Source organism: Plutella xylostella, chromosome 21 (assembly GCF_932276165.1).
Source record: "Plutella xylostella chromosome 21, ilPluXylo3.1, whole genome shotgun sequence".
Taxonomy (NCBI): Eukaryota; Metazoa; Arthropoda; class Insecta; order Lepidoptera; family Plutellidae; genus Plutella; species Plutella xylostella.
In genome coordinates this window covers 3,832,002-3,856,792 of record NC_064001.1, presented here as the reverse complement: position 1 = coordinate 3,856,792, position 24,791 = coordinate 3,832,002, and the positions used below count along the sequence as shown (strand labels likewise).

General features: G+C 40.2%; 1 protein-coding gene and 1 non-coding gene across 2 annotated transcripts; one reads left to right on the top strand and one right to left on the bottom strand.

The window, feature by feature from the left end:
• Positions 1–4,195: 4,195 nt before the first annotated feature.
• Positions 4,196–17,408, bottom strand: LOC105390958 (alpha-tocopherol transfer protein-like). The gene is made up of 7 exons (XM_038115615.2): positions 17,220–17,408; positions 15,893–15,971; positions 13,288–13,447; positions 11,827–12,076; positions 11,409–11,519; positions 5,239–5,372; positions 4,196–4,709 (listed from the first exon to the last, which is right to left on the bottom strand). Exons 2-7 carry the CDS (start codon positions 15,969–15,971, stop codon positions 4,598–4,600), a joined length of 846 nt encoding a protein of 281 aa, XP_037971543.1. The 5' UTR covers positions 17,220–17,408; the 3' UTR covers positions 4,196–4,597.
• Positions 17,409–24,407: 6,999 nt separating this feature from the next.
• Positions 24,408–24,526, top strand: LOC125490245. Its single transcript, XR_007267568.1, has one exon. It is a non-coding gene; the product is annotated as a 5S ribosomal RNA (ribosomal RNA).
• Positions 24,527–24,791: the final 265 nt, after the last annotated feature.

Below are 24,791 nucleotides of genomic sequence, written 5' to 3'. Positions count from 1 at the left end.
GGCGGTGACGGTGATGGCCACTGATGGCGCCGCGCCGCGCCAGCGGCGAGTCCAGCGCGCACCGCGCATGCGCCATAGAGATGTACCTAGTGCAATGTTACTTGCTTCCGAACTATGCTTGAATGAAAAAATAATCGATGCTGGATCGATTCCTAGGTTGGTTCTTTTATTATAATCATATGCGTTTTTGGTAAATATAAATTTAGGTATAGTAGGTATATAGTATAGGTATTTGTGCTTGTGTAAGTATTCGATACTTTTCATATTCTTATATGAATATCATCCCTTACACAGTCATCTACTTAAGTATACTTATAACGTAACATCATCACCAACTATTAAACATTTAAGTAAGTAAGTACTTATATTAAATATCGTGGATAACACATAGATGTAGAACTTAGTACCTACATACTTTACTGAAAAACTATTGTTTAAAATATTCTAGTGCAATAATTGATTATATTCGATTATTCTCACTATAATATCAACTTACCCCATCTCTACTCTATTATATTTTTTTAAATCACTCGGAAATGTCCATAGACCACCATAGAAGCATTTTCTAGCCAGAGTTACCAGTTGAAATAATGAATTATGAATATGTTATATAAATATTTGAAATTATCACGAAAACCAATATAAATGCAGGGTATTTAATTCTTTTAATTATTTTCACCTACTATTTAGAATAATTAAATTTATTTGAAGTCCTTTAAGGTTAAAAAAGTTAATCAATATTTTCGATTGTAATATCCTTAAGTACATGGCCACACTCATTTTAAAGACGTCAAATGAGCCTTCTAAATTTAGTTGGCCGTTAAAATCGTTGCCTTCAGAATAGCAAAAATTAGCGCTGTCAGTTAAATTTAGAGATTTTAGCTCATTTTAAAATTAGGAAGTGCGCCCTTCAGAATCGGTACCATTATGCGATTTAGAACCTAAACTACCAGCTATACTTCAATTAAAAGATCCCAATGAAGCTGCGGAGACGCTAGTGGATTTGGTTTCCACAGCAATAAAAAATAATCAAATTACTAAATATATCCCCTCCAGAAAACGCTGCATCCAACCATGGATAACACCTGGTATGTTACGCTGCATTCGCAATCGTGATAATTTACACTGCAATGTTAAAAAGCATCCTGACAACCAAATACTTAAAATAACCTATACACGTTACAGAAATTTCTGCAATAAGCTAGTGAAGAAACTCCGTAATAACTTCGAAAGGGATAAACTAAGTAATGCTAGTAATAACCCCAAAGTACTTTGGAACACAATTAGATCAATTTGTAATCTCAATAAAGATAAATCTAACGACTCTAAGAAACTAAAATCCATTTCGTCATCCACAATGAAATCTGCCAACATCGTTAATGAACATTTCTCTAATATTGGTAAAGACCTTGCTGAAAAGTTAATTGCTTCCTCGCCACCAGTAGCACAAGACAGCCCTATTCGCAATCCCCCCATCGACTCCTTTGTTCTTCAAACAGTTGATTGCCTAGAAGTAGAAACTATTATTAATAAACTTTCTAATGAGTCAGCACCAGGATGGGATAACATAACTACCAAGTTCATTAAATTAGCCAAAAACCTACTCACTCCAATTATCTGCCACATATGCAACCTCTGCTTTGAAAAGGGACAGTTCCCAACGGTATTTAAAAGAGCTATAGTTACTCCAATCCATAAGGGTGGAAGCAGAGACGAAGTCAATAACTATAGGCCTATATCAGTACTTTCTGTGTTTTCGAAAATATTAGAAAAACTTTTAAATAACAGACTCAAAGCATTCCTTACTAAAAATAAATTATTGTCAAAAAATCAGTTCGGTTTTCAAAATGGAATTTCTACAGAAGATGCAATTTTAGCATTGACGGAAGACATTAGCAAAAACTTAGATAAAGGCTATAAATGTGTAGGTGTCTTCCTAGATCTCGCTAAGGCCTTTGACACCGTCTCTGTTCCCATTCTTATGGACAAGCTGTATGCCTATGGTATTAGAGGTTTGCCTCACATGCTTCTCATGGATTACTTATCAAATCGTCAGCAACAGCTTAAACTTGGCGAATGCGTCAGTGACTCTACAATTATCTCGTACGGCGTCCCGCAGGGCAGTGTCCTCGGCCCAACATTATTTTTAGTATACGTTAACGATCTCTGCAATTTAAAAATCCAAAATTGTAACATTTATACTTACGCCGACGACACAGCCCTTATTTTCCAAGAAGAATCCTGGGACAGCCTAAAGAATATTGCTGAGTCCGGAGTTACTAAAGTTTCTAAATGGCTAAGAAATAATTTGCTTACGTTGAACGTTAAAAAAACAAAGTTTGTACCTTTTTCGATCCGCAAAAATACCCTACCAGATGCTGAGTTTAGTATTAAAGTACATTCTTGTGCGAACCCTAACGTAAATAATTGCCCCTGTAGTAAAATCGTAAGGGAAACTAATATTAAATACTTGGGAGTCACACTAGATCAGCATCTTACATGGAAACCACATATCAACAACACATCTGATAGGGTAAGAAAGCTGATCTGGGTGTTTAGTAAGTTAAGACATGTCGCAAATGCTAAACTTCTAATAACTACTTATAAAGCACTCGCCCAATCAGTTTTATGTTACTGTATAACTGTGTGGGGTGGAGCAGCTAAGACCCATTTTATAACCATCGAGAGAGCCCAGAGAGCCCTTATAAAAGTTATGCAATTTAAGCCGATACGGTTCCCAACTTATGAATTGCATAACACATATAAATTACTGACTGCGCGGCAAATGTATATTTTAAATATTATATGAAAAAAACATAAAAGCTTACCATTTGCCAAACAACATATGCTCAAAAGAAGAAATGACATTGTCTGTAGGTCTTCCATATTTAACACTAAATTTGCCAAAAAACAGTTTATGATCCAGTGTTCATCAATCTATAATAAAGTAAATAAAATAATTCAAATTTATCCTTTGACTATTAACGAAATTAAAAGAAAGTTACCTAATCTATTGTTAAAATTTAGCTATAAGGAAACAGAGAATCTTGTTAATTAAAATGTTAGCCCATTGTCACATACACACCACACACACACACACACACACACACACACACACACACACACACACACACACACACACACACACACACACACTTTACATTACTAACCAACTCGGATAGTTATAATAATATATATACCTACAATTCTAAAACTTAAATTAATAGCGTACAGTGTTTGTTTTAATATACTGCTACTTTTAAAATAATTATTGTCGTGGTGAAAGAGCGGGGTACCTAGTAATACAGGTTACCACCTAGTACAAGGGCCCTTGCCATTTTTGTTAATGATTTGTTTGTAACAATAAATACATTTTTGATTTTGATTTTGATTTTTGATTTTGATATTATTTACACAATATTCCAAAAATAGCGTTATGATTATTATACAATCGTTATCACGTTTTCAATCGACACGTGACTTCTTAGTTGTAAAGTTGAATGCTAATATGCGAACCAAAATTGTCAGTTATATTCGATATAATACGTAGGTAAGACTTTGATGTTAGATTTGGAAAAACTAATTTAATTACTAATATGCATTTAAACTAAAATCTCTGTTGTTCATTAAAGTAAATAATAATGGTAGATATTTCATGCGTATAGCATGAAAGAAATGGTTTTCATGATTATTTTTAAGCTCCTTTACTAACTAGTGAAACGCTTTTGTAGCTTTGGAAAATTACGTATGGGCAAGGTAAATCAATGATAAATCTATGTTTTGTAATTTTTCACGTCTTACCAATATAATTTATTTATAAATTATGTTGAATACCATAAAGGCAGTTTTTATACAATGTTGAACTTTAAACTTACCAGTCTCACCTTGAACAACAAGATTGATCGCAGACAAGTTTTTGCAAAAAATATTCTAATCTACTGATAGGTAATAGGTACCTGCTAAATGTACATCGAAACATAAATCATTTTTTTTGCCATCTTAATATATTTTGGTACTCGTCACTCAGGATAGTATCGTTTTACCGGTAATATTTTAGTACATAAGATTTGTACAAGAGGACAATGCAAAGCTTAGGGCTGGCATTGGGAAGTTGTAATAACCAAGTAACTAAACAAATCTTCCATCTTAGGTGAGGAGAGCTTAATCTAAACAACAAAAATATATCAACCAAAAATATATAAAATCCTTTAATCAAAAATAAACTCATACAAAAGTAACAAACACATTAATCAGTCTAAGATCACAGAGCACAACGGTACAGTTTTTCATATTTTACATTAACTATCATAGTAAAATCGAATTTACAATAAGTAAGTACTACATTGTATCACTAGCTTCAGTCCCTGTGAAATTGTTTCTGTAGGGTTTTCTTCGTAGGGTTAACGAGCTTAAATTTAATATTTATGTAAGTACTAGCATTTAAAAAATATATGAGACTTCGTAACCTGTTTTATGTGAGGGAGCCCTAACTTTTCCAGGTGCTGTGTTTTATGTGTAGGAGTCCTAACTTAACTTTTCTTATATACGTAAATCACGTAAACCTGTAGGTACTAGACTTTTCCACTCCTGCAGTTCACTAGTCGATGGACAGAGTCCGGAAGGACCCTGTCATGGCCGCCTCCACCGCGTTGCTTCGCGGCTTCTTGTTCAGGTCCGCCTTCCACATGTTGTCGTTTAGGTAGGTTGCCCTGGAAACAAAAACGGTCTTTAAAGTTATGGGCAATAGCACCTGACCTAACCTACTAATACATTGAATTACACTGCTTTACTGCCTTCTTCATCCAACCACTACCGGCTATCTGTCAATAGCTATAACAATCAAGGGTTTCACTGAAAACCTTTCAACTTCTTGTTGTGTTGTGATAGTTATTTTTACACACAAGAGCTAGACTAGGGCTTGTCACCGTGACTAAAGGATTGGCCACTTTTATCTTATTATAGCGTCAGTCGCTGACTGCCCGGGGGGCGCCGCCGCCGGCCGTAACTAAGGAACATTTGTCACTCATTTCTTTCGTACATCCCAATAATGTTACCAAGTATCACAAAAGTGCTGCATAACAGTCATAATGGAGTTCACTTTGAGTGCATTAGCTGTATAAGCTTGCTGTACAACGGCTTAGACAGCGCATCCTCAGCTAATATAACTCTAATTTGGGCACATTAATATAATGGTTGATACAGTATATAATCAGTAAAGAATAGCAGAACCCTACTGACCTTTCCTCCTCGATCGTCTTGACCCAGTGTCTCTGCTGCACCTTGATGCTCTCGGCCTCCCCGCCGTACTCCAGAGGCAGCTGCTTGCGGTCAATGAAGTTGTGGAGGGCGTCCGATGACGTGTGGAAGTTTATCTGTGGGAAGAGAATAGTGAATTGAGGGTTGTTGACAGTGAGGGTTCGAGAGTCAGGAATTTACATGAACCGTCGATAAATGAGGTTATGTATTTATAGTTTCGTTGTGTGCTTGCAAGAGTTATCAATAATCATAGTTGAGGTCCTGATTTTTTGACTTGTCTTAGTAACCTATGTCCCCTGGATGGGGCAGTGGGCGTCCACAGTGACTCTCCATCGCTTCCTGTCTTGAGCTTCGCGTTTGATTTCACTCCAAGACTTCCCGATCTTTTTCGCTTCGTCCACTACCGTGCGTCGCCAGGTCTGCTTGGGACGGCCACGCTTTCTCTTTCCTTACGGATTCCAATCCATCGCCTGTTTGGGTATATGGTCAGAATTTCTTCGGAGGGTGTGGCCAATCCAGTTCCACTTGCGTCGCTTGATCTGCTGGTCGATCAGGGTATCGTGGCACCGTTCTCTCAGTTGGTCGTTGGAGATTTTATTGGGCCAGTATATTCGGAGATCCTGATTTTTTGGGTCCTTGGTTTAATTGATAATGGAAATCCTTCTGCGCGTAGGTATATCTAACCCCACCTAACCGTACAAACTTGGACTTATTAACACAGTAATTAAAGGATATTTTTATACATTGTAATGATGGCGTTATTGTTACTTTGCTTTTTCTTTAGAATGGTTACTCTTGTTGTGTTTAACCGTGTATACCTAATGGGTTAACGATGGGTTTAATTATAAATGAACAGACGCCATGGATAACAATTAAATCTAAGTGATCTTTTATCACAAAGGTCAGAAGATAATGATTTTTCATCGATTTTGTTCCACGTGCTAGGAAACAATTAGCTTTATTTACAACTATATTTGCATATAATCACAATGAACAAACAGTATATGTAAATTTATTTTTTGTTGTTAAAGATGATATAGGTACCAAGTAAGCTGTACGTTATGTTTACATAGCGTATAGTTACTGTACTTATGTTGGTGGAGTGTTTTTTTTCTGGTTTCACAAAGATCTACCTTCGTCGTTTCACATAGCAAAATACCAATCCGTTAACGATGTGATCTAACATCCATACCAAAATCTCTAGATTTCTACGCTGGGTAAATAGTAATACGCTGATAACACCGTCAATTGCTAGACGTTCCTTGGTCGGGAGTCGGCCGAGGAAACTATTCCGGCTACTCTACTCGGTAGGTGTTATGCGTAGCATACGCAGACGATGCGACGTGAGTCATACGCGCGGCGGCATTCCAGAGCCGCATTCTTCGCATACCACAGCGCGGCGTGATGACTCATCGGCCAAGCGCGCCCTGCGCGCTCTCCTCGCGGTGCCGCCGACGACCCGATGCCCGCTGCTCTGCTCGACGTCCGCTTCCCACGACGACGGGCGCTCCACTGACTGCGCGCCCGCGCCAGCTGTTTATATATCAGCCGCGACCGGCGCAGGCCTACACCACCGTACAGCGCTGGGGCCGCGCATGCGCAGTAGTTAAGAGTGTCCAAAATCCTAGCTATATAAGAACGACTGATTCAATGAATAAATGAGTATTGTGAACTTGTAATTCGTCTTTAACTCATCTCCCTGCTAGTACCCGAGCTGCTACAGTGGTGACCCTCCGACTTTAAGAACACCTGAAGATGGAAAAATCTGAAGACCTGATCAAAGATGCCACACCGGTACTGGCACCTTCACCTGCGTCGACGAGCAATCAGCAAGCGGAGCTAGCTGCAATCTCCGTGCAGTCGCGACTACTTCCGTTCTGGCGTGAAATTCCTCGCGCCTGGTTCCTGCAGTTCGAAGCTGTCGTCGACCCACTGAAGACTTCAGATGACCAGAAGTTCCGCTACGTGCTGCAACAACTGCAGCCAGTGGACCTTCAACATGTCACGGATATTTTGTACCGACCGCCCGAGACAGGAAAATACGCGGCGATTAAGCAAAGATTGCTCACCATGTATGAGAAATCCGAGGTGAAGAACTTTCAGCAGCTCATACGAGGACTAGAGCTGGGAGATCAGAAACCTTCTCAGCATCTGCGGAAAATGCGCGAGCTCAGCAACGGCCTTATAACTGAAGAAGGCTTGCGCATCGAATGGTTGGACCACCTACCGGCTCAGCTACGTGTCGTGCTGTCCGTGAACTCCGAGTCGTCACTGGACACCCTAGCTGCGATGGCGGACAAGATGCTGGAGTACTCAGAGCCCACAACGATAGCCGCAGTACAGAGCAGTCACACGACTTACACGCCAAATACAGCCGACGTCACAGTCTCGGCGCAACTATGCGTACTTAGCAAGCAGTTAGAAAAACTGTCGCTGGAAGTAGCAGAATTGCGAGGCCGGCAACAGGAGCGCAGACCCTACCGAGGACGTCCCAGGTCCCGATCCAGGTCATGGTCACGGCAACGGCAAGCCCCACGACCGGGAACTGATACGTGGGAATGCAAATACCACTGGCGGTTCGGCGACAGGGCAACGCGCTGCGAATCCCCGTGCTGCAAGAGGAAGAAAATGTCGGAAAACTAGAGCCGACACCGACCGTGGCGGAGGTCGGTGTTGCCAGCGGAAGCAACCGCCTGTGTGTCTTCGATCGCAACACTAGAGAGCGTTTCCTCGTCGACACAGGCGCCGACATCTCCGTGTTAGCCGCCACCAACAAGAAAACGCAAGTCAACAGCGCCTACAAGTTGTACGCGGCAAATGATACGCCGATCAACACCTATGGAGAGCGAACACTACGACTGGACCTAGGACTCAGGCGCTGTTTCCAGTGGACATTCATAGTGGCGGATGTGAAAACGTCGATTCTCGGTGCCGACTTCCTGCGCAACTTCAAGCTGCTGGTAGACCTGCACAAGAAAAAACTAGTGGACAGAATAACGGAGCTCGCAGTGGACACCATCGAAGTTCGTACCAGTGAAGAGTCCATCTACGTCATCAGCTCCGACCAAGTGTACCACAGCATCCTGACGAAGTTCCCGGACATCCTGCGACCGATGTCACTCAAGGCGCCGGCTAAGCATGACGTCATACATCACATAGAGACGACTGGCCCACCGGTGTACGCGAAACCGCGACCCCTGCCGCCCGATAAATACAAGGTGGCAAAAGAAGAGTTCGAGCGCATGATCGAGATGGGCATCTGCAAACCGTCGAAGAGCCCCTGGGCAAGCCCGCTGCACATCGTGAAAAAGAAGGATGGCGGCCTACGCGTCTGTGGAGACTACAGGCGGCTCAACTCAGTCACTCTACCCGACCGCTACCCGATTCCGCGAATTCAGGACTTCACGTACCAGCTGAACAAAAGCAGAGTGTTCTCGAAGCTCGACCTGAAGATGGCGTACTACTGGATCCCACTGAGTAAGGAAGACGCAGAGAAGACGGCCATCACGACGCCCTTCGGACTGTTCGAGTTCAACTGCATGACGTTCGGACTACGTAACGCGAGTCAGACGTTCCAGCGGTTCATGCACGAGGTCCTACGAGGCATAGAGGGCTGTTTCTGTTTCGTCGACGACATCCTTCTGCATTCAGAAGACGAAGAACAGCACAGAGCGCTTCTAGAACGAGTCCTGGAACGTCTTGACAAGTATGGAGTGACGCTGAACGTGAACAAGTGCGAATTTGGTCAAGAGAAACTGAACTTCCTGGGCTACGAAGTATCAGCTGAAGGAATACGACCTACAGAAGAGAGGATAAAGGCAATCTCTACTTTCCCGAAACCGAAGACGGTAGTAGAGTTGCGACGCTTTCTCGGAATCCTCAACTTCTACAGAGAGTGCCTGCCTCGCCAAGCTGAGCAACAAAGCGCGCTGAATAAACACCTACACAACCGGAAGAAAAATGATAAGACGCCGATTGAATGGACGCCGGAGTCGGACTCGGCCTTCGAAAAATGCCGCCAAAGCATTTTGGAAGCCACCACGCTCTCATACCCAGTTAACGGCAGCTCACTGGGACTCATGACCGACGCATCTGACCTCAGCCTAGGAGCGGTGCTGCAGCAACGCGTCAACGGAGTCTGGAGACCGCTGGCATTCTTTTCAAAAGCGATGAGCGAGACGCAGCGACGCTACAGTGTGTACGACCGCGAACTGCTAGCCATGTACACAGCCGTGAAGCACTTCAGACGGCTAATAGAGGGATGTGACGTCACCATCTACACAGACCACAAGCCACTCACCTACGCAATGAGCAGACCGGCAAGCAGTAGTGACACACCCCGGCGAGAGCGGCAACTCCACTTCGTGAGCCAATTCTGCACGAAGATAGAGTACGTGAAGGGGGAAGACAATGCAGTGGCAGACTCTCTATCACGTATAGAGGAGATAGCATGTCCATCGGCCATCGACTACAACAAACTGGCCGCAGATCAATCGTCGGACGAGGAACTAAGAAAACTAAGATCACAATCCAATCTTATGTTCACAGATATCGCACTGCCGGGGCTGAGTCACACTATCACCTGCGAGACGTCTACAGCGACGCCCAGACCGTACCTGCCGCTGGCATACCGTGGTGCTGCATTCAAAGCGCAACACGACCTGTGCCACCCGGGGATACGAGCGACCAAGAAGCAGATGGCAGCGAAGTTCTTCTGGCCATCGATGAACAAGGACGTAGGCGAATGGACGAGGACGTGCATCAGCTGCCAGCGTGCGAAGGTACATCGGCATGTCGCCACCCCACTCGGCGAGTTCCCGCCATCCGCACGGTTCGAGCACGTCCACATCGACATTGTCGGGCCGCTACAACCGTCAAACGGATACCGCTACTGTGTAACCATGATCGACCGCTGCACAAGTTGGCCTGAAGCAGTACCAGTAAGCGAAATCACAGCGGAAGCCGTAGCCAGGGCCTTCTACGAGAACTGGCTGGTTCGGTTTGGAATGCCAATCCGGTGTACAACCGACCAGGGCCGGCAATTTGAGTCCTCGCTGTTCAGCACACTGATGAAGAGATTCGGCATCAACAAGATCCACACCACCGCATTCCACCCGCAAGCAAACGGCAAGGTAGAGCGATGGCACCGCACCTTCAAGGCAGCGCTAATGGTGAGAGGCGCTACCGTGACATGGAGCGACGAACTACCTACGGTGCTACTCGGCCTGCGCACGGCGATACGCGAGAACGCGCTATGTCCCGCGCAGATGACCTACGGAGCGACTCTACGAGTACCATCTGATTTTTTTGTACCTACACAGTCCAAAATTGAAGATGCAGACTACGTGCGGCGACTGACGGACACCATGGCCGCGATATCACCTGTGCAGAAGGCACGAGCAACGAGAGAGCGACCATTCATCTACAAGGACCTGCGAACATGCTCACACGTCTTCGTGCGCAACGACACGGTCAGAAAACCGCTCACACCTCCCTACGACGGCCCGTACGAAGTATTGGAACGGAGCGAAAAATACTACAAGTTACGGTTGCCTCTACGCACGGCAGTGATATCACTGGACCGCCTCAAGCCAGCTTATATAAGCAAAGAAGCAGACGAGTCGGCAGCAGTACCTACAGCTACATCTACAAGCTACACAACACGGTCAGGACGGACCGTAAAGCAAACCGTACGCTTCGCTTGAGGGGGAGTACTATGCGTAGCATACGCAGACGATGCGACGTGAGTCATACGCGCGGCGGCATTCCAGAGCCGCATACCACAGCGCGGCGTGATGACTCATCGGCCAAGCGCGCCCTGCGCGCTCTCCTCGCGGTGCCGCCGACGACCCGATGCCCGCTGCTCTGCTCGACGTCCGCTTCCCACGACGACGGGCGCTCCACTGACTGCGCGCCCGCGCCAGCTGTTTATATATCAGCCGCGACCGGCGCAGGCCTACACCACCGTACAGCGCTGGGGCCGCGCATGCGCAGTAGTTAAGAGTGTCCAAAATCCTAGCTATATAAGAACGACTGATTCAATGAATAAATGAGTATTGTGAACTTGTAATTCGTCTTTAACTCATCTCCCTGCTAGTACCCGAGCTGCCACAGTGTAATCAGGTTACAAGGATAAGTATGATTACACTTACAATGTTGCATATTTCAGCAGGCAGCACGGGCTTGATGAGTGAGTACAGCTTGTCGTAGTACGAGGGGCAGTTGACGGCGTGCACCTGCTTCACCCGGACCGGCATGCCTTCCTGAAATGTTCAGGAAAGTTGTGAGGAAAACTATGAAAATATAGTTTGAGAAGTAAGTAATGGGGTTACCAAATTCAAATTTTAGAAGCATGTTAGTTTAAAAGAAAACATACTCATGTGGCACACGTTATCGTCATACATACTTCATTATTTATTTCTCTACAGCTAACCTCATATATATTAGCTGTAGAGAAACATTTCAAATTCATTGTTAATCATGATTATGCAGACAGTGATGACAACATGAATAATCATATCAAAAAAGCATAAAAAATATACTAAAAGCAACAGAAAATCCAGAACTCACCAACAAAAACACCAAGAAGTCCTTAAAGAACATGATATTGACTTTCGGCAGGATCTTGAGCGAGATATCCTTCAAGTCAAACACGATGATATGGCCATCAGGCAGGAAGTCGTGGTGCTGCAGCCAGTTGTCCGCCTGGATGGTGAAGGTCTTCACCAGGTCGTAGAAGACCAGCTTTTCCAGGTTCGGGTCGTCCAGCTGGTGGATTAGCAGCTCGTCGTTGTCGTTCACTGGGTAGGTTACTACGCTTCTGTGGAGTGAAGAAGGGGTTACAGTGGGGAGCTGGCAGTTTTCAGAAGAGATTTTGGTATCATCTGACCAAATTAAGGAGTCGCAATTTGGACACAGTTTACAGTGGGTTTGAAATATCATGTTTCATCATCATCATCAGAAAATGACCATCCACTGCTGGACATAAGTACTCCCAAGGATCGCCACAACTCTGGGTCCTCGGCCTTCCTCATCCAGCCACTACCTGCAGCCCGCCGCTAGTGAAAACGGTGTTACGGAGGCTTCTATGAAGCAGAAGGTACATAGGTTAGTAGTTAGTGATACATGACGGAGGGGTAACGACCTCTTGAGTACTGACTGAGGCACAGTGACACCATGAGTGTAATTATGTTAGCTACTGGTTGCTAATTTTGTACTCTGAAGTACCTACGCTAACGGTCGGTATACAACCATACAACTTTTTTTTACGGAAACATCATTGAGTCACCGTTTACAGTTGGATGGCGTGCAATTACGACGAAATGGTAACATTTAGATACAGTATTTACATTGTTTGTCCTATGTTACAGAAATTGTCTTACTCACTCTACTTTCTCCTATCCTGCAAAGTTGCCAACTGAATACAGATATATAGTTAGATAAGATTTCTCACGAAACCTATTCAGAGTCGTGCCGCTTCGCCTTTCGCATTTTAAATGAATTTTGCCAAAGTCGTGAGAGTTGACTTGAGTCAAGCATCGAACATATCTGTAAATATTATCGATCTTTATTATAATTTATTCTACAACACTCCTTTCATTTATAATATGCAGATGAAGCCATATTGTGATGCTGTACACCCATAAGTATACAATATTGCTGTTAACAAATATCTCTGCCTGTCACCTAATAAGTAAGACCACATGCCGCATGTGTCTTCTCCTCATCACGAATTGGAGACGCCACCGCATATCCACGTTAGTATCCGACATAAGTTAGAGTTAAAATGTTCTATTCTATTCTATTATCGTCACTGTGGGGGTGCCTGCTCCTGGCTCTCTCGAATTGCACCTTTGTGCATATCCCCGAGGTCTAAATTAACTGCGGATTGGTGGGTTCACATATCTCATAGAATAAATATCTACATGTGCTAAATCTAGATATGCAGGTTACATCGCGATGTTTTTTCTTCACCATAGAGCTACCACCGCTGTCAAGGTTAAAACGTTAAAATACTGTTAAAATACTAACGTAATTTCAAACGCAGTCTGCAGTTTAGGGTCGAGCGGGTCCCTCCCGCAGTAGGCCTCGCTCATGGTGGCCCTCGTGGTGCAGAACCGGTCGATGCACTTCTTGGTCTTCTCCAGGCTGCCGTAGCAGCTGTGCAGGAACTTCTTGAGGATCAGGTCACCTGGAAACAGCGGGATAAGTAGTTATTATAAGGAGCTAATCGCTCAAAATACAGTTCTGAATCCTTATGAAATAGAAGGTGTAAGTCGCATATCTTTCAGTAGTACCTAAGTCCCAATCCAACAATAAGTTAATAGAAAGTAAGGTTAAGTTTCGTAGGTTTTTAATTGAGACGAGTAGCTATCTATTAGATAAATAAAATTTTGGATAAGTACCTAGTTAGCATTTAGTAGATTGGGCAAGTTCCGAAGAGAAGAACCGAAACCAGTAATAACTTAGACAAACAGTAATAACTTAGTTAGGCCTGGGTCTCCTATTTTATGCTATATGCGGCGTCCGACTTTGACGTAAACGTTTCAATCAACGTCCAACGGCCTACCTACGGCGTCTACGCGCCAACGTCGGCGTGTGAGGGAGACCGCATCAGTACATTTCTATAGTGAGCATCGTGACGCGGCCTACGGCGTGACGCTGGACGCGACCTACGGCGTAAATAGGAGACCCAGGCCTTAGGTACAACACAACAAAGATATCGACATTATTATAGTGAACATGTACATATAAGTACCTACATATATATTTTATTATTTAATGATTTTAACGCATCGTAAAAAGTTCATTATGAAAAATGTAGTTATAATAACGGTGCTATTATTGTGTATTTGCCATCTTCGTGTCACTTCCTGTTAACAACTCCGACTAATGAGTTGAATTACCGCTTCAAGTTCATCATGTAAAATTGATTCTAGCTAATCCTAGTCAGCATTCTTGTTTTAGCAAATACCACAGAATATGGTATTAGTACTTTGAAAATATTCAACTATCGCATCTTTCAATAAATATTAAATACGGATGTATCAAATCCGTGCCTTCTCTCTCAGACTTTCAATTGTACTCCAAAACTTCATTTTCAGTTTCTGTATGTGATTAATGATTATGTTGGTATTTCTATAATATGTTCAGACTTCAGACCGCCGCATAAACTTATTATATATGATGTTGGTATTTCTATATCATTGTATCCCCGCAGTAGTTAGCAATCCTGAAGGTTTTTTTTAGTTCATAAGCGTGTCATAAATTATTTCGATCACGAGACCGTGATTTTCTAAACTTGCTGGACATGTGAGTAACAACTACAATTATAATTAAATCATTATCATCATCATGTCATTCATCTACGCTAGGGTCTAATTACTTACTACACCTACGTAAATAATACCCTATTTTTTTAGTATTGAGCATATTTTACTGTACGATTTGGATGCTGTTGTCTGTTGTGTTATAGTGTGGTTATAGTATACAATTAGAACTTTTGCAGATGCATCGTGATATGGGGCAGTGTGTGACTCTCATGATGTCACTATATTCAGCGGGTTGAACTTAATACCAGGCAGTCACATGGCTATTTCAAATGATCATTTTCTTTCAGATCACCGTGGGACCTTCAAACATCCAAAGAGTAAGTACCTGAAAACCCAAGTTTGCGTGCCACTCCAACCTGTCGTATTACATAGGTACACAAATACGATATTATTTGTTTTAAAATAGTAACAAAACATCAAAACGCATGACGAGGAAATTTTAAACATCGACCTCTAAATATCCGATGGGTTATGAACTTGTTACGAAACCAAACTGGTTTTATTACCCGTGAGCAAGGCTGATATACCTACTGCTTTAAATAATACGGACAAGGTTTCCGGCATTCAATTTACGATTTCAATATTTTGTCGTAGTAGTAGTAGAGAACTAAAAGTTAATAAAACAGGCGACCTTACCGCTAAAAGCGCAGATTCCCAAATATGATAATTATAAATGAAGCAACCATAATTTTGTAAAGTTACTTTACTATCAAAGATACAGGAAGCCTCATTTGTTAGTTTTTCTAGGTTTACAGACATGCATAATATATGCTCACGACTGTAATTACCGAAGGAGTAGTCAGAGTTGACTCGCAAGCGCAAGTCTTAATATAAGTAGGCCTGTGTATTTCTGAAGAGGATAGGGTTAACGAGGCATGTAACTTTACTAACTGTGGTAATTTACATAATCTGTATGAGAACTCGAAAGCTGCAATTGTTTATGTCAATTTAGAACCTATTTCATGACACGGCTTTTAGGCAATAGGGGTACCCATTACATAGGTATTTGGTATTGACCCCAGCTACAATACGTATAGTAAAGCTTTATATATACGTTAAAATAATGACGCTATTATTGCAAAATGTACTATGAAAATTCTATTTAGTAAAAAAAACGATTTGAGGTTGAATCGAATCGATACTATTCCTGAAATACTGTCGTTCAACCTATAACCACTAATACCACTATAATGAAAACTTGAAGTATCGGGACGATGACCATAGGCGTCATTTACACAATATTATATGATTTTCAAGGTAGATAATATAACTGGTTAGCTTAATTCAATATCTCTATTTCTTACCGAAATCAGTAGGAAGATGTGATTCCTTCGCCAGCCACTCCCTGATAGCCTCCACGTCGTGGGAACTGTCTTGAGGCATCTGGAAAACATAACATGTAGGATCAGAGGTAGCGTGGGACGCCCTCCGCCATCGCCAGGCCGTTAGAGAGACTATAGAGTCCAGACTCTGTCCAGAGCAATGTGTATTTGTTGGCTGAGGATGATGAAGACTAAATTATACCTAGGCAATTTAGTCCCTACATAGGTTTAATGTATTGGCTACAAAATGTATAAAGTATTACCCATATTATTATAATGTACTTACCGATTATTATGATAACATGCAAAATTATAACAGAACGTACCTGCTAGCTAGGTTATACCTAAATAATTAAGCCATAAAACTACCACCTAGGAAAAAACCAACAATCACCTCATGAGAAGTAATCATTACAAAGATGATTGCTGCTATAACGTGTATGTTTAAAATAAGATAAATAAACAAATAATTACATACTTACTAAAGGTTTTGAGACTCATGATCATGAAATTCGTGAATAAGAAATACAGTTAGTCACTTGAAATATTTGTATAAAAATGTAGGTAAATACTAGGTGTTATTAGTAATTAAGAACAGACAGGTCTTGTTCTAGCTCAGATTGTGTTGTCGTAGAGATCATTAAGTGTTATTAGCCCGTGATGCGAGGCAGAAGAATATTATCTCTGTTAGGCTGCCTCTCCAATAGGTAAACTGTTCACCAACGACTGAGAATCTTCACAGTTTGCTAGTTTTGCACTAACTAGGCAATTTGTACACGCACGCCTACTAACGAGCGAACAGTTTGCTTACTGGAAACGCAGCCCTATGAGAGACAAGCCAATCACAGAATATCTTCTTTACATGTGACAATGACTATGGTTTGTCACCGTGGTGAGAGGATTAGTCAGTAAGAGATTAACCAGACAGATATTATTCATCACGCATTATCACGCATTGCACTATCCAGGGTCCGCTGGACTTATACAGGATGATTTAGGAGACATGAGCAGGATCAACCCTATGAAATCTGCGCCCTCATAGTGTGTGTATTGGTGTAATTAACGAAATAAATAATAAAACTAGTTAGGTATTTATTTTTTCAACCTACCGAACACCGAACGACTCTTATCGCTTTGTATTTTCAAAGAACGTCAAATCGAATTCGAATGATAATGATTTAAAAAAAAATAAGACGTCGTGTTCATTAAAATTAATCAATATGTGATTCCATTGCATTATAGAGGTATTTATTTACTAATCATATGTATGTAACATTAAAATTAAATTATGAATCAAAATATAGCTTACCTTGACAAAATCCAAGGACAATAAACCAACAAAGAAATCAAAACGCACTGCTCAAATTTACACAATACCTATAGGCACAAATAATATCCACACAAATTTTATTATGGATTTATGACTATGAGACACCACTCCGTATGGTTTGGTCTACAACCTCCTACTGCTAGCCTCCAACGCAAACTAAAGGAGAACAGATTGGCGAAGAGAACAAAAATTTTAATCAGGGGCCCGCAGCGAGACAGTGGAAAGTTGGAAACGCTATACCTAAGCATTTTCGTTTAGAAAGAAAGAAAATAGAAGAAAGAAAAAGAAAGATCTAATTATAATAACAATTCTTAATAAAAAGCTTTGTGGTTTTATATACCTATAGGTGTTAATATATATTATTTTAGAGGTAGGTATTATTGCATATTATTGTATGTAATACCCATGTATTTTCTTTTTTTCGGGAGCTGTGACATAATAATGTTTTTTTTTTACTATTACAGAACCATCTTACCAATTCTTATGGTCACGCATGAACCGCCTGCTTACCTCAGAATCGTATTGCAAAAAAATGCTTACTCACCAAAAACACAGCGATCACCTAACGTAGACAAAAAGAGGTCTACTGGCCATTTGGAAGGTCTAACCTCGACGGTGATATTGAGAAATCATTTTGAAATAATTTAGTAGGTGTAGGTACCCTAGTATGTGCATTAAACTCAAACTTACCTGATGGTCACCGGACCCGCTAAGGTTCAATATTATACAGGTGTAGCTGTTGACCTACTTATTTAAGTAAGTAATTAAAGTTTTTTTCACATACTTACATACATATACATAATATGCTCACGACTGTATTCCCCGAAGGGGTAGTCCGATGCACCTTGTAAGAAATTAATTCGCTTTATCACAGTTACGTCGAGAGCCGTATCGCGATTTTGATTTTTCAAAACGTTGGGACGCGTTTTGAAAAACCACGTCGCGTCGGGTTCGTAGCGTCCGTTTGAACTCCACAGAGTGTCGTGAAAACACTATAGTAACTCAACTGAAATGATTAATTTTCCACACTAGTATACCTATCACAATGTACGAACTAAGATAGTGAAGTCGGCTTCAAAAATAAATATGATAAGTAGAGTTCAATAGTTGTAGTTTTCTGAACCGAAAAGTTGTGATTTTGATCTTGAAAGATTTAAACAGGTTTTCTGACTTGGTATTTAATTATGTAAGAACCTTGCAATACAACTATCTATACTCTGTGATAAAATTTTAACATTTTAGGTATTTGTATCCTAATTAGCATACTTTTATTATGGTTTTATTTTTATCCCGCGACGAAACAATAGCGAAGTCATGAGTTTGAGGTGTGGTTGTGTTTGAACGATCACATTTGCGTCCCTTTCTGTTTCATGCATGATTCGTAAAGTTCACGGCTCCTTTCGTCTGACATTCGTGCAGATTACATCACCTACCTTAATTTTTGTAGGTAGCTCTACATTCACCATCATCATCGAACTGATTCATTGCATATCCAGCTTGCAGATATTATAGGCCGTGGTCTATCAACTAAGTAGTCCAACAGGTTTTGCTAGATTGATCCATTTTACTTCTGACATGTTTCTGACTCAAATAGGTGATAGGGGCCTCCTCAAGCAGGCTTAATTAAGGGCCCGTACAGGGTGACGTGCCGCGCCAATTTTGGGTTTTCAATGCTCTTCACACAGCACACCCAGTGACACGCACACATGTAAGTTTGCACAGTGGGTCGATAAACTTTTACTCGCCAACTTTATTGACAATTATGTTCAAGTACATTTTGGGTGATTTTAGGGTAAGTAAGTATAATTCTTACTTACACTGGTAGGCACCAGGAAAGAGTAGAAATTAATAGGGGTGCCACTTTACTCTATACTCGGAACCCGATTAGCTTTCTCAAACAAATGTGGTATTTACTTGTAGAAAGGTAACTACAAGTATTAAAGTGTAGATAATAAGTTTCGGGCATCCTCCAGCCAACTGAACCCCGACGACAAAGCAAAGTAAATACATAGTGTCGCAAAAGGGCTATACTAAGCCAAAAGGGGATGACTCAAGGAGTCATTCTGGACAACTTTTGTTCTACGAGATTTGCAAATTCGCGAAAAAAAATATTCGTTTTCCATGGTAAAAAGTCACATGTCCAACAAAGTTTCTATTTTGATGTATGAGGTATTGTTAGAAGCGTATTGATGGCGCGATGGTTATAGGCTATGTGACGTTCCATTAAAATGTACATAGCGCCCCCTAGAGGACATAACGTGATGATTAGGGCATGCAATACCGGAACAATTTTCAATACCGGTATTGAGTTCCGGTATTACAACTCAATACCGGGATCCCGGTATTAATACCGGTATTAGACTTCCTTGTAATAAATGGCATATACTGTGTTTAAAGGTCGTATACATCAAAATAAAACAAGAAAATGCAATCATATTCTGTATTTTGTTGTAGATTTTTACGAGAAATCAGTTTTAGAGTTTAAATTTTAGAATAAACTATTTTTTTACATCCGGTGCCGGTTTACGCATGGTCAACAGTAGATTTCTAGCAGCCGAAAACTGCATTAAACGGTTGGGAACAAGTGCGCTTTCACAGTATATATGTCGCAGGCATCTGGTTTAATCTGCTTTTTGATTGAACCACTAGCCCGTTCATTGAATGGCGCTATTCAGTTGTATGACTAAAGGACAACTCGTCAAGTCGTTGATTGTAACGTTCGACGTCTTGACTGAACGTCATTCAGCGAAGTCGTTGAATGGGATATAGTATAGCAACTTTGTAATGTCTGGTTAGGGTGAACATCACCAGACAAGAGTCAACAAAAATACTATGTTACAAAGCTCTTATCTTACAAATTAACTAAACAATATCAATAAACGTACCTTCATATTGTTGTTCATAATTATCCAGTTTCGCCACATTTTTTTCTTTGAAACTATCTGCCCGCGGCGTAATAATAGGTAAATCTATGTTGTCACACTATTTTAACACAAATAACGCACTTTAAAGCTAATTTATTTGAAAAAAACTAACAATATAGGTGCTTTTTGTGTCAGCTGTTAGCTGTTAGACGCCATATTTGTTTTATTCACCACCTGACTGATTTTAAGTCAGCTAACTAGTTGGACGTTTCGTGACGCTTGTACAATCAACGTTCGGCCTAGTCATACAATTGAACAGCGCCATCCAATGAACGGGCTAGTGGTTCAATCAAACAGGAGATTAAACCAGTTGCCTGCGACATATACACACACAAGGCTAACTAAATCTTAATCGCTTTATTTATAGCCTAAAAAAGTCCGATTCCGGTATTACTTCAATACCGGTATTAACTTTCAATACCGGTATTGAAAAAAGCGGGAATTTTGTACGGGATCCCGGTATTACGAATACCGGTATTGCGGTATTGCATGCCCTAGTGATGATCGAAAAAATAATAATTCAACTTTGCCGTGTAAGGTATCAAATGAAAGGGCTTGATTTTCACATTACAAAAATATGCATATTGAAGGTATTTAAATAACAACACCAAAATTATTGAAATAAAAAATGATCATGAACTACTGACGTAAAATTTCATAAAATAAAAACAACTAAAAATTTACAAATAAAAAAATACAATTATAAACAAACGAAAAACCCGACTGTACGCTAAAAACATGAAAACAAGTCCCAATGGTAATGGAAAGTATCGCAGGCGGGGAACAACTTGACCGCCACTCAAGGCCGTTTTCTAAGTAACATTCAGCTAAATGGTGAACCCTCTGCTGGTCCCCGCCTACGATACTTTCCATTAACATTGGGACTTGTCAAGAAAACTCAACAGGGGTTTCCATACTAAAGTGAACAGGACTGAAAACCATCACACTTTTTACCTTTAAATTGCGCTAATTTTGTTAGTTTTTCTGTTGAATTTTGTCCACCTTTTCTGATTGTTTTGGCCATATCTTGGTGATACCTAAATCGATTTGATATTGAAATATCTCATTTGAAAGCTTATAAGTTGACAATGTTTTTAAGCTGAAGTGCACAAAAAATTGTTGGATGAAATTCTTTTTTAATTTAACTTATTTCTTTTTAGGTTTTGAATATTTTTAAAAAATGTTTATCTATTTTGAGGTATTGTGTCTAATTTAAGTCAAATAATGCACATTTGATTATTTTAATAAGTTCATTAAGATGTTACTAATTCAAAACAAACAAAAAAAGGATTGAAATATGGCTAGTTTTTTTTATTTTCGGTTTTAAACATGAAATTTTGTAAAAAATTCAAAAAATCTTTAAATATTAAATATCTTAGAAATGGTTAAGTTTCGGATAATGCATTATAGGGTATAATCGACTGGAAATGCCTTCCTCTATCACCTCCTGAAAGGATCAGGTCTACTTATCAATAACCCTGTATACCGCTTTTTCAATACCTTTAAGTACATTTTTTGGTAGCAGCATAATATTTTTACTTAATTTTAGGGTTTCGAACGTCAAAAGAAAAAAAGCAACCGTTATAGGATCTCTTTGTTGTCCGTCTGTCTGACTGACTGTCTGTCACCGCCCTTTTTCTCAGAAACGGGTAAAGATATCAAGCTGATATTTCGTATAGATGGGGAGTACCCCAAAAAAAATATTATGGTACTCCCTGTCCCACACAAGTAAATTGGGGCTTATATTTTTTCCAGTTATTTTGATGTGTATTCTTTTTTTTCTTTGTTGTTTTGTATAAGTATGTGTTTCTTTTCTTTAAATCTGTATTTTTTTTGTTGTTGCTGTCTATGTGTCGAATAAATGTATCTTTATCTTCAAATCACGCCATCTATCGTTTGTTTTTTTTGTGGCTACTGTCTATAGAAGAAATTCCGTCATTGACAATTTTACGTTACGAATTTATTTTTATTTATTTTATTTTTATTTTTACATTTTCGTGGAGAACCAACAGCATTTTGTTAATAAATAATTATTACTTATAAACATATAACAACTTGATGACATTAACAGAATGAACTTAGTAAACCCAGTAAACCTAACACATCCAGAGGAAAAATAAAATCTCTTTCTCTCTCTCTGAAAAACATACTTAATAGCCTAAACTCGATGCCTTTAGCTATTAACATCTTTGAAATAAAATTGAGCCACCACCGTGTTACTGCCCTCATCAGATCCTCACGAGACCATACCTCAACCAGCACCAAGAGACTGTATTTTTGATCCCTAACCTAATGTTCGTGCGTATTGTCATCACTTAGATCCATTCGCTATATTCCTGCTCCTCATCAGACCTTTACGAGACTGTAATGTCACGAGAATATTGCACACTATCTAATTTAATTTAATATATTGAATATACTGGAAGAATTATGCTTCCTCAATTTCAAATCAAATTATGTTGGTGTCATAAAAGTTGAAAAAGTGCAATGACAACCAATGTGCAGTGATTTTGTATCTGTACACGATAAGATCGCGAGCTGTCAGTGCTGCCTAAACCGACGTGACCCTTCTTTGGAGGCCAGCGGCCAACTGAGTCAAACGTCACTTGTGTTTATGATTTTATAACACAGAAAGCCGCCATAGATATTTGTATGAAGATTTGAGGGAAAAAAATTGCTCAAGTTTGGGATTAATTTACACAAAATAAGTGTGTGTTTATTAAAAAACAAGGTATTTAGCGCCTAGTCCAAGCCTTTAACTTTATAATATGATAAAAATCATATGAAAATTCTTAATAATTACGACAAAGTTGTTACAATACGGGAGTGTGATTTTCTGGTTTTTCGTCATATTCTGAATTTTATTTACAGTTATCCATAATCATTTACTTGAATTCGAATCATTCAGCACCTAGCTAGACTCTTCGGCTACCTGTGTGATTTTTTTCAAGGTTGTAGAGCATCGTTTACTACATAATTCTATGACAATGCCAACCCTCGATTCCCCCTTGCAGACCCTTAAGGTAGACTCAGACATCGCTAACTTTGCAACAATTAAAATATGTATAAGAGTTTTTTTTTTTAAATTTTAGCCCTCCTTAGTTTTGTGTCAGGAAATTACAAAGAAAAATTGCTGCCCTTTTTTCTGTTGAGATGTAACTGTAGATTATAGTGGAGGTGAATGAGTTATTAAAAAAATAACTTTCCCTAAATAGCCTTGAAGGTGCCAAAATAATTTGTGTCAAGAACATTTTTGCTCGGTGGTACCTAGTCATTTGTTGAACCATTTCATTATGGTTTCACCGTGAAAATGATAGTGAAACATGCCTTCACTTTTAAACCTGCTACAAAATAGCTGTGCCAAAGTTCGATACTATTAGGTAGGTACTATAGGTATACCCAGCTACCCAGGTGATCACGAGAGGTGTACGGTGGGCAAAAAGGGGTACTCATATTTAGCTGTATATTACATTAATCTGCCTTCTGGAATTACTCTGTTAAAATTCCTCCATGTGCACATCTAAAAAATGCCGAGGATGTGGTGGTCACTCCTTTTTAACACGTTTTCAGTGAATCAGTAGAAATACAAGGAGAGTTCGGAACTAGAGGTATAGGTACGTTTGTGCTACATAGGATGTGCTAGCTGTGTGTTGTTTTTGATAATAAATAACAAATAGGGATGTTAAGAGGAGAGTATAGCACTTGCTCGTCCATACAAAAAGAGAAAACGTTTTACTACCTCTAAATATTATCCAATCTCCAGGATTTTTTAGTATGTTATTGACACAAGGAATAACTAGGTTTATAGCTTTTTCTTTTTCCGAAATTTTTTATAGTTACAAAGTTATAAGCACCCCAAATACGGAATTTTTGTGGGTTGAATCAAGCCGTTGGTTGAACAATAACAATGTATTTTTTTTAACACGCGAAACTTATAAACCTAGAATATATTATGCTGAAGCGATTGACACCAAAATCTAAAAGATTGGTTGATATTTAGTTAGTGTAAAACGTTTTCTCCCGAAACCAAAATTTCATTAAGAAAAGTACCTATTGTCAGTCGCGTTCAGCAGTGCATCTCTATCGCACACGTTCCCGGGGCATGAGAGCGCAAGTGGAAATAAATCTTTTCCTAAATACCTATTTCGCTAGAATCGCGAAGGTATACTGTCCTCTTAAAGTAAAATCTATCATTTCAGGTAGGTAAGATTGGAAAATGGTGACAAATTTTACGGAAGTGATCGTCAACGTCCATACCATGTTGAAAACACCGGTTCTCGTCCGATCACCGAAGTTAAGCAACTTCGGGCGTGGACAGTACTTGGATGGGTGACCGCCTGGGAACACCACGTGTCGTTGACGTTTTTAAAGTTATTTTTGACGACGCAGTTTTATTTTGACCGCAAAATTAAAAGAAGCGGCATCGGCAGAACGAAGTATTATTTTCTCTATGGGCAGGCATTGAGTATTAGTTGAGTTTATTAGTTGTTCTATGTCGGCAGGTTTATGAAAAACAATAGAAAAAGATAGATGTGAATGTGACATAATTTCATACAGTGCGACAAACTTATCTGTTCCGGTGAGAGCGAACTAAATTGATCCATATCTCATTACTTACTAATGAATT

Coding starts and splice junctions, on each gene's coding strand:
- LOC105390958 (XM_038115615.2), bottom strand. CDS start 15,971: ATGCCTCAAGACAGTTCCCACGACGTGGAGGCTATCAGGGAGTGGCTG. Junction 13,448..15,892: donor ACATCTTCCTACTGATTTCG/GTAAGAAATAGA, acceptor CGCTGTTTCCAG/GTGACCTGATCCTCAAGAAG. Junction 12,077..13,287: donor CAGACTGCGTTTGAAATTAC/GTTAGTATTTTA, acceptor TTCACTCCACAG/AAGCGTAGTAACCTACCCAG.